Source organism: Lipophrys pholis, assembly GCF_963383615.2.
Source record: "Lipophrys pholis genome assembly, chromosome: 1".
Taxonomy (NCBI): Eukaryota; Metazoa; Chordata; class Actinopteri; order Blenniiformes; family Blenniidae; genus Lipophrys; species Lipophrys pholis.
Window position 1 is genome coordinate 3,801,343 of NC_137635.1, and position 15,295 is coordinate 3,816,637.

At 42.2% G+C, this 15,295-nt stretch overlaps 1 protein-coding gene across 1 annotated transcript in view; it reads left to right on the forward strand.

The window, feature by feature from the left end:
- dock1 (dedicator of cytokinesis 1) overlaps positions 1 to 14,825 on the forward strand; it is a 175,801-nt gene extending 160,976 nt beyond the window's left edge. Inside the window, exons 46-52 of the mRNA XM_080466196.1 lie at positions 241 to 324; positions 8,120 to 8,257; positions 9,819 to 9,961; positions 10,921 to 11,119; positions 12,076 to 12,253; positions 12,652 to 12,803; positions 13,925 to 14,825. Coding sequence (XP_080322322.1) covers positions 241 to 324; positions 8,120 to 8,257; positions 9,819 to 9,961; positions 10,921 to 11,119; positions 12,076 to 12,253; positions 12,652 to 12,803; positions 13,925 to 14,020 — 990 coding nt within the window. The 3' untranslated portion in view covers positions 14,021 to 14,825. The remainder of the gene's footprint in view (positions 1 to 240; positions 325 to 8,119; positions 8,258 to 9,818; positions 9,962 to 10,920; positions 11,120 to 12,075; positions 12,254 to 12,651; positions 12,804 to 13,924) is intronic.
- The last annotated feature ends 470 nt before the right edge of the window (positions 14,826 to 15,295 follow it).

The window sequence follows — 15,295 nt, forward strand, 5'->3', positions numbered from 1 at the left end:
CTCGGGTCACTCCTTCATCTCGGTGAAATAATCAGGTGACCGAGGCGAGACGGCGGTTCTAACTAAATTTTTCTCATCGTAACAGAACCCCCCCCCAGAATAAAACTCTCCTGTCAGACCTTGATTTCTTTATATATCACAAAATGTCACATTTCATGAGAAAAAAAAATGTATAGCTCACTCTTTTCCCCTTTTCATACAAACACATTTACTTGAGTGTTTCTTTTCCGTCTTCCTCAGGCCTTCTTCAATGAAAAGTACATGCTGGAGCGCCCAGAAGACCTGGAGAAGATAGAAAAACTGAAGGATCTTATCGCCTGGCAGGTGAGAGAGAAGCTCAGGAGGGATGAATGCATATTTGTGACACACATGCGTCGCATACATGCATGTGATTCCGTTAAATCATCTTGGTGTCGACCTTAAAAGCAATTCTTTCTATGTCCCGGGATACTAATCATATGTGTCCCTTTGAGAGTGTTTATGGTGTCTGTATGTACCCAGACCTTGTGCTGGGATTATCATAATTTAGCCTTTTCTCATGATAGAACACCAACTTTATTTGTCACTTTAAATTTCCCTCCAATCAAAAGTATAGACGTTCCGCCTCTTCTCAAAAAAAGAAATATCAACGAGCTGTCGATTAAGCATTTGCACTGTGCTACACGTGAGGATATTCAGGAGTACTGCGTGCAAAAGATGGCCTATATATATTTATATATATATATTTTTTTTTTATACATGAATGTTAAAAAAATTTCAAAGATCACAATGTTTAAAAAAAAATGCATTTTTTGTTCCATTTTACAACTTTTTGAAATACTCAAACTGTTTGACATGTTTAAGAGTACATTGTACACATTATTGTGTACTGTCTTTTTTTTAGGAATACAACGTGCACATGTATAGGAATTTCAGTTAATAGACAGTTTTATTACCTGACACTTTTTTTTTTTTTTTTAAACAAGCATATCCGCTTGTTTTTGGTGAAAATTTTCAAAATTTTTACATAAAACATGAGTAGTTCTTTAGCAATCTTCATTGCATGAAGATGAAAGGTTGGAGAGCCCCGCTCCAATGCATTGCTGAGATTTACGCCGCACTTCAACTGTTAAGGGTCTTGATAACACTTTGAATTCACCTCAATATATATATATATATATATATATATTTACTGTATATATACACACCCACAAACAGTGCCTCAACAACAATAGCTTAAAATATTCTATATTCTGTCCACGTTTGGTTTATTTCTTTAGATGTGACCTAAAAGCTGTGAAAATGCTGGGGACATGAGAGACATTAAAGAAAATGTGCATTCATGCCTATTTTCCCTTGAGCATAATTTACACTTCGTTTTAGTGGATTCACTCAGGGTTACTCACTTAACTGCCCAGGTGCTGAAATTATATGTAAGTCACTACGGCTTAAATCGCTGTATGTGGGAGTTATTTAATGGAATTCCCACCATTTGGGATTTGAGGTGTACGCAGCGCCGACTAAGAGCCCTCCAGACACCCCAAAGTGTATTTTTACAACTGAAAGACCTTCAGATATACGAGTGAAGTGTTTAAATGCTAAAGGGTGCTTGTTCTCTTCTGTATATGACAGCGTTTATGACTGAAACCTCGCTAAAGCGCTCCGGCTGAAGAAGAAAAAACAAAAACAGTAACTTTAAAAGGTTATAGCTGAAAATATAATGTACTTTGAAGAACTTCTAAGAGCACGGCCAAGAGTGTCCGATGACAGTAACTGAAGTGAGCAAGTGAAAAAGTGTGTTAAAGAGTTCAGTGGAGATAATGGCGAGGGAGTGCCGAAGCAAATATTCTGCGGTTGTGAGGATGCTCCACTGCGGCGAGACAGTAAAAGATTAGCAGTGGTGAGTTTCAGTTCTAAAAAAAAGTCCTGGTTTATCTTCCTGGTTCTTGAACAACCAGATATTTTCTTTTTCTGCCTCCTTCCTGTCACCAGCTGCAAGGAGAAGAAAAAGTTAATAGAATTTTTTTTAAAATAGCTGTTCAGCTCTCAGTTGTTGTAAAATAGGTTAACGTTGTTTCTCTGCGTTGCTGGAGAAACTCCCAATCAAAAAAAAAAAAAAAAAAGTTGTGCTCGTTTGTCTTCTTCCAGCTTTCGAACTTAATCTGTGATGTGACTTGTGTAGTTATTTTGCACTCGGTATCGTCATGTTTTTTTTTTTTTTGTTTTTTTTTAATAACCACAATTTCCCGTTTGCGTCGTATTTATTTTTGAAGACATTTTAAATTGGAACGTGGAAAAATGCAGTGACTGAAGTCGAAGTTGTCAGAGCCGGGGAGGTTAACCTAAAAATAAATATGTCGCTGCCTCATCGCTCCTGCAAGGTTGTGAGTATCACACATACATTATGCGTGACAAGGTTGGAGTGTGCGGCTGGATCTCTACCTTTAAGACGATCAGTTATTTTTATATCTGTCGTGACACAAAGGCGGCGAACAGTCGTGTCAGTAAGACTGTCTTTGCGTCGAACGCGGTGTACGACTCAGATCTGACGGAGCCAAATCTATTCCGGCATCAGTTAAAATGCTCGGCGGCTCTGAAATCGCGTCGCCGTCTTTTGAAACGATCCGACCTTACGTCTTCGCTCCGGTTTCATCCACGTTTGGGAGCGAAACCCAACTGAATTTCGGGGACAGTGTTTGAACCGAACCGCCGCATACCAATCCAGAGAGGATTTTCTTTATTGCACATCCTTAACCCACCAGCATTACATAAAAAAAAAAAGATGCTTTATCTTTCTCAAGCGCGTGGAGGTTAAAATGTCCTTCGCATATGAAAAACAGCCGCATGTGTTTTTCCCTTCCACAAGCACAGTAATAAACGATGGCATCATCGCACACAGACAACATGTTTACCGAGCCCACGCCAAACATGTTGGAAACTCACTTTGAAAGGGGTGACTAAGCGTGGCGTCGGCTGCCGTCTCGCCGGGGCCAGCGCGCTTGTTTATTTCACGTCTTGAATCCGTCTAAAATGAGACAAACGAAGGCAGGCCTGCTTCAGCGAACAAACTAAACGGGGAGAAATGAGCCGGCGTGCACGGTTATTCTCAAACTCCTTATTGTCTCTGTGTGGTAATTAGATCGGGAAGGAGTAACTGGAAATTTAAGAAGCTCCCGGGCAAACCCGGAATAGGTGTTTTCTCTGATGTTTATAATTAAGTGCCCCGGACAGATTAGTATATTAGTTTTACCTACGATTTAGCTATTAAAGGTGACTGAATGATCAATACATTGGATCACAGACCTTTGGGTTATTTTCACTGAGACCTCAGGAACCAATTTGCAGATTTATAAACTGAATATTTTACCAATATTTTTATTTTTTTTACTTATTGGTATTTCTCGACGGAGGCTTCTGCCGTCCCTTCATCTCATATGTTGTGGAGTCCGTCTGCTTATTAGTCTTTCTGACTCACCGGTGGCTGTATACTCCTCCAAGACCTCGGCGACCTTCGTGAAAGGTTGTAATATGTCATCATAGCATTAATACCGAGCAACTCAAAGCCGGCGTGGTCGGCCCTGCATCCACGGGGGTTTTTCAGAAGTGGTGGGGTTTTTTTTTTTTTTTTTTTTTTTTTTTTTTTTTTTTTCCCCGGTTCGGATCGGAGGTGGTTTGAGTGACGGGGTTCACTAAAGACCAGTGAGCTCTGAGAGACAGCATTGATATTACTTCCTTCATACTCCTCGCACGCCTCATAATACTGACATTTGCCTGTTTGTAAACGGTGCTGTGGCGTAGTTTGTAATCACTGCAGTGCAGCGAGTGAGATAAATGTTTTAAATGTTTTGCGAGGCATTTCGATGGGAGAATTTGCCTGTACGTAGTTTATACATTCAGACAGTAACAAAATACACGGTAAAAGAAGAGTGTTGCACCGCGAAGGCTGGCGTGTGACGTGCAATAACAGCTCTCCCGAATGTATTATGAAAGAAATCAAAATTATACGGTTGAACCTTCTCTTCTTCAGCAGAGAAGCGCAGCTGCTCCTTATCATTTGAACTCACTAAGATTTAATAACTTGTTTGTGCAAACGGCCTGTGTTTTTTTTTTTTATGTTTTTATCTGAAAACTGAAGCGTTAACCTGTGCAGTAATTGTCTGCACTGTGGACATGAGCCGCTGCAGATACCACAAAGACCATCCAGCGCTAATATACTTATTTTCTATTTGATTTGCTACTTTATTCTAAAAGCAATCTCGCCTAATGCGCAATAAACCTTTATTGGCTTGTTATATATTTTATCGTTTACGCCACATTTGGAGGTAAGTTATTGCTCTGGCAGAGAGGAACAAAAGCGCCTCAGTCTTGAGCTTTATCAAGTGTTCAGAGACGATTTTTTTATTACCGTACGAGAGCGGCTGACAGATGTTGTCGCGAGTAAGCATCTGCGTCTTACCTGTGCCTGTTGTGTGATTTCTTTAGGTGTTTCCTTGGCAGCGCTCGTACGCAGTTGGCCGCCACACGGCGAATCAAATCCTTGGGTGGCTGTAAAGTAAATGATATTCAAAGTTGTTGTGGGAGTGCCGTGACAGGCCACTTTGTCATGGCTCCAAACAAACAGTTTACACAACGTACACATCTGGTGAACACGGGGAAAAACACCAGCCTTGTTTATAATCAATACAAGCCTAATATTTAATCATGCGACACTCCACTCCCGACTCTTTCTGGTGTACATGTTTGCTTTCATTTAATAGTCATTCATTTACTTTGGCTCGTGACTGCATTGTGCCACGGAGCGATCGTTCGCGCTGCTTGCCTGACCTTGCTTCCTGGTTGTCTGCGGTTTTCACGTTAAGCTGTTAAAAGCGGTGACGCCAAACAGCTGCTTAGCAAGTAAATCTCTGTGATGGCGAGGAAAATTCAGAATGTGATTGTTAGCTTTTAACGGGTCTGCCCGTGACTGACGTGGTAGAGGGGTTGCCGGTTCAATTCCCCATCTCTTCTTGGCAACATGTTGAAGTAGCCTTGAAGCAAGGGATTAATAAAGTATGACGATTATTAAAAAAAAGTACCTTTTCCAATGTGTATAGACTTAGTTGGCACCATAACAAGAACTATGGATCACGTTGCAGAGAAAATCATCTTCGAATCAAAAGATTGGATTTTCAATCCTCTGTTTGCCCTGGAAAAAGTGTCCTTGTGCAAGACACTGAACTCCAAAATTGCTCTTGAAAAGGTTCAAGCACCTTACATGGCAGCCGTTGACATTAGTGTGATTGTGTATGTGAATGAGTGAAATAACTGTCCTTTGCTGAAGCAGAGAAAATGGAATATAAGAGAATAGGTTTTATTTGTTTACTGCCACGTTTGTTATATCCTGCTATATGACCTTGACACTTTGCTTCACGACTTCAGATTTGTTCTTTTTTGAATTCAAGTGACACAACATAGAATTCTTGTAACTTTTGGGGGGGGTATGTATTGTAACTCTTATAAAGGGTACTGTATTGTGTGGACTCAGCTATTATTTCTGAAATAAATGCAACACGTAGCCGGTGTCTGATTATGTAACATCCACTTTATCTATTCATCCATCCACATTCAGATTTAGCTCTATTGTCATTCTTTCCATGCGAACATAGAAGAATCAAATACAATTCTCTGGTCTTGGTGTAGACTATGAATTCATAAATTGAAATATGGAATCAGATAGAATAGTGCAGAAGGATATTAATATAGTGTGTGCGCATGCATATCGTTATAACTGAAGAACAAAACATTCTCCATCCCTTCTATACTGGAGCAATTGAGAATCATCTCTTTTGTTGAAGGAAGCACAAAACCCATGAAAACCAATACATGCCACAGGGAGAACATGCAAACTGTACACAGAAAGACCTCAAGCATGAACTCAAACCAGGACTTCCTTCCTGTCCGGTAAGTGTCAGCCACCTCGACGCCGTGCAGCCTCGCGTCCGATGGTCTCCACTCCTCAAATCACAAACGTGTCGTTTATTGTAGACTGCTGGAAAAGAACAAAAACCACTTTAAAAGGTTGTTACATGGAATCAAACTAATTACCATGCAACTCTATGTGTAAGTGTGCATGTACAAGGGCCGTGCTTAGCTGATGTGTGCTTATTGGCAACCTTGAGTATCTTCTGCAGCGAGCTTATCGCAGTGCAGCCACCGAGCAGAATGCTGTTGCTGTGCCGCCACTCAGTCGCACTCAATCATCCTAAGGTCTATAAAAAGATGTGGGTATCCTGGGAGACGTGAATCTTTCCTCAGCTTTCACTCTCGCTGTTTTTTTTTTTTGTATTTATTTTTTATTTTTTCCCGTAGCATTCTCATTTCACAACACTTCGCCCTTCCAAGTCCTTTCCCCCTATTTCTTTTCTTTGCTCTTAACGCATTCCCCCTCTACCTCTCTTTTCATTCCTTCAGTTTTTAGTTTCCCGGTCTCGTCTGCCCCCCCTTCCCCCCCCCAAAGAGGTCCCAGCAGCGATGATGAAGGTGCTCAATATCAGGGGAAATCCTTGCAGGGTGTCTGTAGCTTCCTCTCATTTATCTTTCTGTGCCAGCGCTTTCATTCAGGAAGTGAAAAATTCTGGATTTCAGCCAATGTGATGCTGTCATTTTCTCCTTTTTCTTCTTTTTTTTGGGGGGGGGGGGGGGGGGGGGCAGTCTGTGCTTCAATCATAGCATACAGCTTCAAATATGAGAGTGATGTATTGCATGGTGCAGAACCTGAAGGTTTTTTTTGGTTTTTTTTTTCTTCAGTCAGCATTACAGATGAATTACCAATTTGCCCTCCTCGTAATAAGCCCACCTCATGTTGAAGCGTATAAATAAAACATGCGCCAGTTGAGATTCTTACAAAAAGTTGCATCACAAACAGGATCAGAGTTGTGTGCCAGCTGAGTGAAGTTAGTTCCTGCTCCAGTCTGCGGTGGAGGGCCAGTTTTTTTCCCCCCCTCAGTGGCGAGGAAGAAAGGCGAGCGGACCCGTGGGATTCCCTGGGTAACTCGTAGGTTAGCGCTCACACGCCGTGCCGTCTCTTCACCGGCCCACCTGCCAGATACTTCACACACGTCTTTGTAGTCGGAGCCAATCTTTCTTCGGATTTGCTCTGGGTCTTCACGAATTTGTTATTCATTAAACCCAGCGTACTTAAGATGATGCGCAACGGCTCAGCGACATGTTTTATTCTTTGTTTTCAGTCATTTGTGAACATTTATCAGGTGTATTCACCTTGAGCTGCGTTTCTCACCGACAGCAGCTGGAGAATATTTTTACAGTTGCTATGGTAAAGAAAGCTGACGGCGACATTCATTTATTTCCAGCAGGTTATTCCTCCCCGCCTTTGCCACAGCCAACAAGGAGCATGCAGCAGCAAAACACCCCTCCCAAATTAAAAAAAAGAAGTTAACCTGTGATTTCAACCAGCAGAGGAGAAAAAAAAAAAACAATCCCTCAGATGCTCGTCATCCCAGGGGGGTGACGCTTCCTCCTCTTTCCAGATTTAGTCAACAGAGTTTGCTGACACTGACTGTGGCATCGGGGTTTCCTAATTACCAGTTTTCAGCTGTTTCAGTCCCTTCGTCTCGCATGCCGTCTCTCTCTCTCTCTCTCTCTCGCTTGCTCGTTCTACCTTCTGCCTCCGTTATGTGTTTAGATTTTGTTATTCACCAGCTTCCTGCAGTGTGAGAGGCAGCAGTGAGCTTGAAAGGGAGCATTTCTAGTTTATTTGCATCAGAGGGGAAAGACAACATCCATCACATGAAGTATATTCTTCAACACGTTGGTGAACGCTTAGATTTGTCATTCCCATGTTTATTCTTATATGTGCAATGATGTGCGGGGAGAAGGAGGGGGGCAGCCTACACCTGGTTGAGGTTGCAGTGGTATTGCTTTTCGAGCATGCACTCTCAGACTCGCGTACGTTCACTGCTTGTGCTGAATTTGCACAGTCGAGGTTCCGAAGGTCATGCGCATTAAATCAAATGCATAAGGCCGGACAGTAATGTATTCCTCTGATGAATGAAGAATCGAACCTAGGCTAGCCTCCCATCTCTCCCAGGTCAATTTGTTGTTTTTAGTTGTTTTTTTTAATGGTGCTGTTTTGCCCCATCAGACCCCGCATCTCGGTGAAGGTGTTCGCATCCATGGCGAGAAGGTCACCGAGGCGCTGAGGCCTTTCCATGACCGCCTGGAGGCCTGCTTCAAACAACTGCGGGAGAAGGTGGAGAAGCAGTATGGGGTAAAAACTCTGGTAAGAGTTTCTTTTTTCCTGTGATTTTTGTGTGTTGAAAGTCCTCTGGAGCTTTATTGTTGAATTGAACAGCCGCTAATGGACTGTGCAGCCATTTCATTTATATTTCAGGCTATTTTGTTGAAGGTTTGGAGACATTGAAGCCATTTTCCTGCAAACTGGTCATTATCCCATCTCTGGAGTCATCAGAATTTTGAAATGGTCATATCAACAGTTTAATGCAATAGTTTCACATAACGGCTGATTATGTGGTTATGAGAAATTGGACTAAGACTTAGATTCCTCCCAGATACTCTGGTGTCTCTGTGCATGTATATCCTGATTCAGTCGGGAAGCCGGCGAGGAGTTACCTCTGGAGCAAAAGAGGTTACATTCATGTCAAATAAAAACCGGACAGAAAGCATGGACTTGTTGAACAAGATGAAACTAAGTGTTTTAAAAATAAATGCAATTTTAAGACTTTTGTTTCTTAGGCTTACTCAAACACATTTGAAAAAAAAAAAAACTTATACAATGAGCAAAAGGAACAAAAATTTTATTATTTCAAGTTACGTGGATTTATTGTTGATCATGTCAACTAAGCAGTCATAAAAACCAATACATGTAAAATAACATAAACCATAGAATGGAAGCACATGATAGGAATGATGAGTGTTGCAGTCTTACTCTATAAGGTATAAAATCTTGGGTTTCTGGTTTCATAATTACAGGAATATTGGTTTCCTTCTTTCATTCGAATGCGTCTATCCATTTTCTTCGTCCACTTTATTGTCAGTGGTGTCAGTTTTATTTTTCTTGCATCAAACTACAGATAACAGAAAGGAGACTAACTTGAGATTTATATAAGCTCACCATAGAAATACATATTGACATGCACAATTACATGCATGCATGTTCTACCTTAGATGTATGTTAATGATTTGACGCTCCTCACTTCTGCAAAAAAAATTATATAAATAAATTCTGTAATAGATGAATTGAATACACATTGACTTAAGAAACACCATTTTTGTGTCAGAACCAGAGAATAAAGCAGGAAAGCTAATTACTAATTAATGAATAACTACAAACTCGTGACTTTGAGCTTCTCCGACACTCAGAACATGTGTGTCTCCTGTGTGTGTGTGTGTGTGTGTTTTAGCTGAACTCGGCATGTCAGCGGTGACTTACTGCTGGCTGGGACTATTTCCGATCTCTGTCCTCCTTTAGACATATAATTGTTGCTTGGCCAAGCTTTTTTTCCCTCAATCTCGCCCGGGGTGAGGAGGTGGTTTTTCTTTAAAAGGGAGAGGGTAGTGACCTACGAAGTAAGAGAACAGACATCCCTTTGAGTGTTGTGATAATGACGTAATTCTATCAGATGTGTGAGGGCCTCTTTCTTTGCTTTCAACAAACAAATACTGAAGTCTGCATTGTTGCTTGCTTCCTTTTTCTTTTCCTGTAACTGTTCATTGATGTTCCTGTTTGTGGACATCTGCACAGTAGACCGACTTTGGAAAAAACTTCATATTTGTGACTTTAAGGTGAATTCTTTCCGTGTGTTTCCTCTCTGTGGTGGCAGCCGACAGCAGACGAGCGGCGGGGGCCTCGTCCTGCCTCCATGGTGCGGTCCTTCACCATGCCTTCCTCCCAGAGGCCGCTGTCCGTGGCTTCAGTCACCTCCATCTCCTCAGACAACTCCCCCTCCAGGCCGGGCTCTGATGGGTAACTCCTGCTTCCCAACATCTTCGGGACATAAAACATCCCGTAGCCTCTCTGGCTTTTAGTCATAATGACTTGTTGAAATGTGCTTTTTGTTCATTTTCCTATAAGAATTCTTGTTATTTGCCAGAACAATGACAGATTTTGCACTGTACAGAAATTTTGACCTTGATTTAAGATTTTTTGGAACGTTTGCTGATGCACTTTATGGGACTTTTGTTATTTTGCTCATCAAATCTCTTCACCTATTAAAAAGGAGATGAGCTCTCTGGTTGTGTGATCACTGACTGGTTCAGCCGTAGAGCTGTGACATCAGTAAAGAACATGAACACACTTGTTATGGCTGCATTCTGCAACAGCATGATTAAAAAAACAATTTATATAAGATGATGTACTTAAAGTACTTAACGAAATGTAGATTATTGGTAATAAATTAAGCACTTGAACTTGAGAGTGTATGATACTTTATTGTGATGCAGGATTCTGATAACTGGCCACTGATAAGTAGAGACAACCTGATTATTTAATTTGAAACAAATCAGAAATTAGGCACATAAAGACTAAAATTATTTCCCTTTTGGTATTCATGCAATGATATGAGAAGTAACACTGAATCATACAGAAAGTGAGCTGCTGTGGTGCTTTTTGGATCATTATTTGTTGAAAATGTCCCTTTAAATAAGCAAAAAAAAACATGTATTGACAATAAACAATTATCTTATTGTCTATCGAAAGGGATGGAAACTCAGTTAATCAGATTCAATCTGCCAGTTTACACAATACACACAAAAAAATTCTAAATAAATAAACACTGAGATAACAAAAAAAAAAAGCAGTATTGTGTTGTTCTCACGTGTAGATTACCAAAGTTAGAGGCTAAAAACTCTGCCAGCCAACACAGACACGCCCTGGACAAATCACCAGCTCACCACGGGGTCGTCACCATATTGTCTCCAACCCAGATTCGCCCTGGAGCCGCTCCTCCCAAAGAAGCTGCACACCAAGTCCCAGGACAAGCTGGACCGGGACGAGCCCGAGAGGGACCGCAAAGAGAAGAAGAAGGAGAAGAGGAACAGCAAGCACCAGGAGATCTTCGACAAGGAGATGAAGACTACGGAGATCACTCTGCAGCCGACTGAAGCCGTCATACTTTCGGAGACGGTACGGTTTCTAATCTCTGCTCATTGTGCCGCATAACAAAGGTCGTATTCGGTCTCTGCTGTCAGAAAGTCGACATTAAACCTTAATCCCGAGTATCTCAACGATGACCTTTAGCTTTTTTGTCTTATTTTCTCCTTCCTTCACATCCTTCACTTGTTTTTTTGTTTTTGTTTTCCCACACGCCAATCGTTAACCTTCAACCTTCTCCTCTCATGCATCATGTGACTGTATTTCTACTTCTCATCGACGGCCTCCTCCCCGCCCGTGAGCCTCTTCACGTCCACTGCGGCCGAGTATCGCTGCGCTCTGCGTGCCCAGTGGGAACGCTCGCTGGCTAACAGGAAGACAAAGCAGGAATTAAATTCACTTGGCAGCCACTTGGCTTGTCGCGCCAACCTCATGCGTCAAGGTGTCCGAATCACCGTGGGCCAGTTGAAGGGTATAATAGTTAGACTGAAGGCTGAAATATGCTTTTAAACTAATATGAATCTCTGTTTTCACTTCTTAGGGAATACTGACACCGCAGATTGAGGCACGTTGGTGTTTCCAGTGTCTCTCTTGTGGCCAGTTTTTTTGCTTGACCAATTACCGACATGTTTTCTTCTAATGTGGCCCACAATGTGAGATAGCCCTGAGGACTTATCTTCTCATATTGTAACTCCAGCAATAATGAAGTGAGAAAAACACGGTCTCGAGTGCAAACAATTATTAGTAACCACAAATAAGATACCGCAACCCAAGGAGTCCATTCATCCAAAAAGCATTCTCGTTGAGGAATACAAATAGTCTGTTTAATATGCACATGAACACGCGGTCAGTCGTCTCAACGGACACAAATTTCCCCTTCAAATGATTACCATCAGTCTTCTGATAAATTTCAATCCGTCTCGGCTCATTTTCCACACAGTTCAAGTGGTTTTCAGTTGTGATTTCTTCTTCTGTAAATGATTACACAGATCAGTCCTCTGCGGCCTCAGAGACCGAGAAGTCAGGTCCTGAATCAGATCGGTGGAGATCGTCGCCTCTCTGTATCTCCGGGACCTCCCCCGCCTTCCTCCAACTCCTCATCCTCTCCGGGACCCCCGCCAATCACACCGAGGAGCAAACTCTCCTTCAGCTTACACACCGTTTCAAGTAAGAGCAGTTTTAACTCGCGCTCTGGTCTTTTACTCCTGCGGCTTTCATTACGTCCTCCAGCTAATTTGTGAAAATTCTGTGTTTTTCAATATTTTCATTTGATGGATTTTTAAGAAAATGTTGACTATAGCCACTTTGACAACCATTTACGAGAGTTTCACCGCCTCTCCAGAGCTTCAAAAGACATTATACAACAAAGCGTCTCCGCTTTTGATGCGTTAAACTGTTGGCTCTTCATTTATCTTGTCTGTTCTTGTTTGTGTAAAACATACGATTGAGTCTCGGTTGGAGGACGCCGTGCGTCAGGAAGGGATCCTTGTGATCTATTTGGGCTGCTCGCGGAATACCGACGCTTCTGATGATGAATGTGAGCTGATGGCCGCCCTCTTACGCAGGTCTGGATCTGAACGGGATGGGCTGCCCCGACAAGGGTGAAACCCCTCCTCCGCTGCCAGTGAAAGGCAGCACGGCTGATTATGGCAACCTGCTAGATAATCAAGACTTGACGAGTCCCTCAACGCCTCCGCCGCCCCCGCCGCATCAAAGAGTAGGTGTTTTTAATTAGAGCTGAGAGGGAGCTTCCTAATGATGCATGCCACTTGTAATGGAAACAAGCGACCACGACACACACACACTTCACATCCGGGTCAACCTCCTCCACTGTATCCCCTGCTCCTGTGCTTAAACTTGTTCAGGCGTGTTTTATACATTCGGGTTCGTGCCGCATTCGCTCTTTTGAGATGTGTCTTGCAGAAAAGTATAGGCATCAACTTGGCGGCAAGGGCCGATACGCGCCCGCCTTCCCTGCTGTTATTTATACTCGTACCCTGAGCCGGCTCAGTGCTTCGATGTGATTGATTGGATGATTACTTTACCTCTCACATCCATCAGAAGCTCTCCCGCTGTTAATCAGCGGCTCATCTCTCCACACTCGCCGTCTCCTACTCGAGCCATCTCTTTTGCCTCGCCACTCCGTTAACTAATCTTATTTATCCGCTGTCACGGCCCACGGACGGGTAGTAAAACAAGCGCGGGCGCCTAGCGCGGCGGCAGACTGACGCTAATGTAGCGGGAACAGATGTTCTGAGACTTGAGTGGCAGCCGCTCTTCATTTACCGTCTTTAATGGAGTCTATTGACACACATCGCTCCGTGTCTGGTGTGTCTTTTGTGAAGTCCGATGCTTTGGGACGGACTCTCCAGATTTTAAGATAACCTGTTTTAAAACTTGTCTTGTAGAAAAAATTCAATACTCATTCTTGTGGTAGGGTTGATCTCTCTCTCTCTCTCTCTCTCTCTCTCTCTCTCTCTCTCTCCCGCTCTTTTAATCAAGTCCACACTCATTACACCATCTTGTGGTGGGATATAGTATTACAAGATGAGCCAACACAGGAATATTAGATACTCTAAGTAAACTCGACAGCACAATATGTGGATGTCTTCCAGGTGATATCATCATTGTTCTGGCCTCACTTTCTATTAATTAGCTTTATATTAGGTATTTTTGTGAAGATAAGCAACAAATAAAAGTCATATCCTTTGACGTGTGTGTGTTGTGAAAGCTGATAATTTCTCTATATTTGAGGATTTCAAACCAGTGTGTTCACATTCAGCAGAAAAGTAGTTTTGATGTGAGGAAAATGAGATTCATGTTTTGTCTCTTTGGCAGCACATTCCGCCTCCTCTCCCCAGCAAGACCCCTCCTCCACCTCCTCCCAAGACCACCAGGAAACAGGCCTCCATCGATTCAGGAATTGTACAGTAAACAAAGACGTTGACAGTGGGACCAAAACAAGACGCTGACAACACAACCAAAACAACATCAACAGTAGCCGTTCCCCCAGAAAAGTGTTTTCTTTTTTTCTTTTTATCCACACATTCCTCTCTCCCTGTCCCAGTTTGACAAGATGAATACCTCACTGCAGCGCCCCCCCCCCCTCCCCCCCCCCCCCATATTTTACTTTTGCTTTCTGTTTGACGATGATGCAGTCTGCAACAGAGAGCGTGTTGCACAGACGAGGAGTCACTGAATTTGTAGAAGTTGTCTACAGTCGACTCTGTGCCACTTCAAGATTTTAACCCGGTGTGAGCTTGTGCTCAGTCAGATAAAAGCTCCGACCAGCAGCTTTCTGAGTCTGTCTGTTTTTGAAGTATTTGAGAACAAAAAGCTAATTAAAGCATAATTCCTGTCTCTTTTGTCATATCCCTACTATGTACAGAGGCTTGTATATATGATGTTATTTTATTTCAGTTTTTTTTTTTTTTTTTGTGTATGTCATGCAACCATGACTCCTTTTTTGTATTAACGTGTCATTAGATTATGCAGCATTTATATGAAACAAAAACAAAAGGGCTTGTTGGTTTTGAATTGACAGGGACTTCACAGAGTTGGTATTTGAGAACCCATCATGAATTTTATGGGTAAAGTTTTTGGAGTGCTCAGACAACTAACTCCCATCACATTATCATTGTTCCCACCTTGTCCTCGATTGCTGTAACCTTGGATTTCAATGATATTTACTGTTCTCAATTCACTACTGACATGACTTCTGAATAAACTATGTATTTTTAAAATAAAAAAATTATAATGTCTTCCTCATTATTTCTGTCTGCAGCCGAGATGCTCAGAATAGACATGTTTGCACAATCCAGAAAACCAAAAACAAACTGCCAATCTGTGTTTTCCGCCTCCGACTGAAGCTTTCAGGCAGCTTGATTGACAGCCTTCACAACAGCGTCTTCATTATCAGCGTGCAGGAATGCTATGTCACCCACACATGTTACACCATGTGTATGCGTATATACGTATATATATATATATATATAGTCACTGATGTAATATTTGCATATTGTGTCCGCTCACCAGGGGGGGGTTTCTGTTTTTGAAGCTGGAGAGCGAAGAACAGCGAAGCAGCAGCCAACAAATCACAGATGCCCGCTTTCTTCTGCTGCCTATACCGAAGCTGATGAAGGTCGTACTTGCGTACATTTCATATGACCGTTTGTAATTAGACAAGTTTCCATATTTATTTTGCATGCT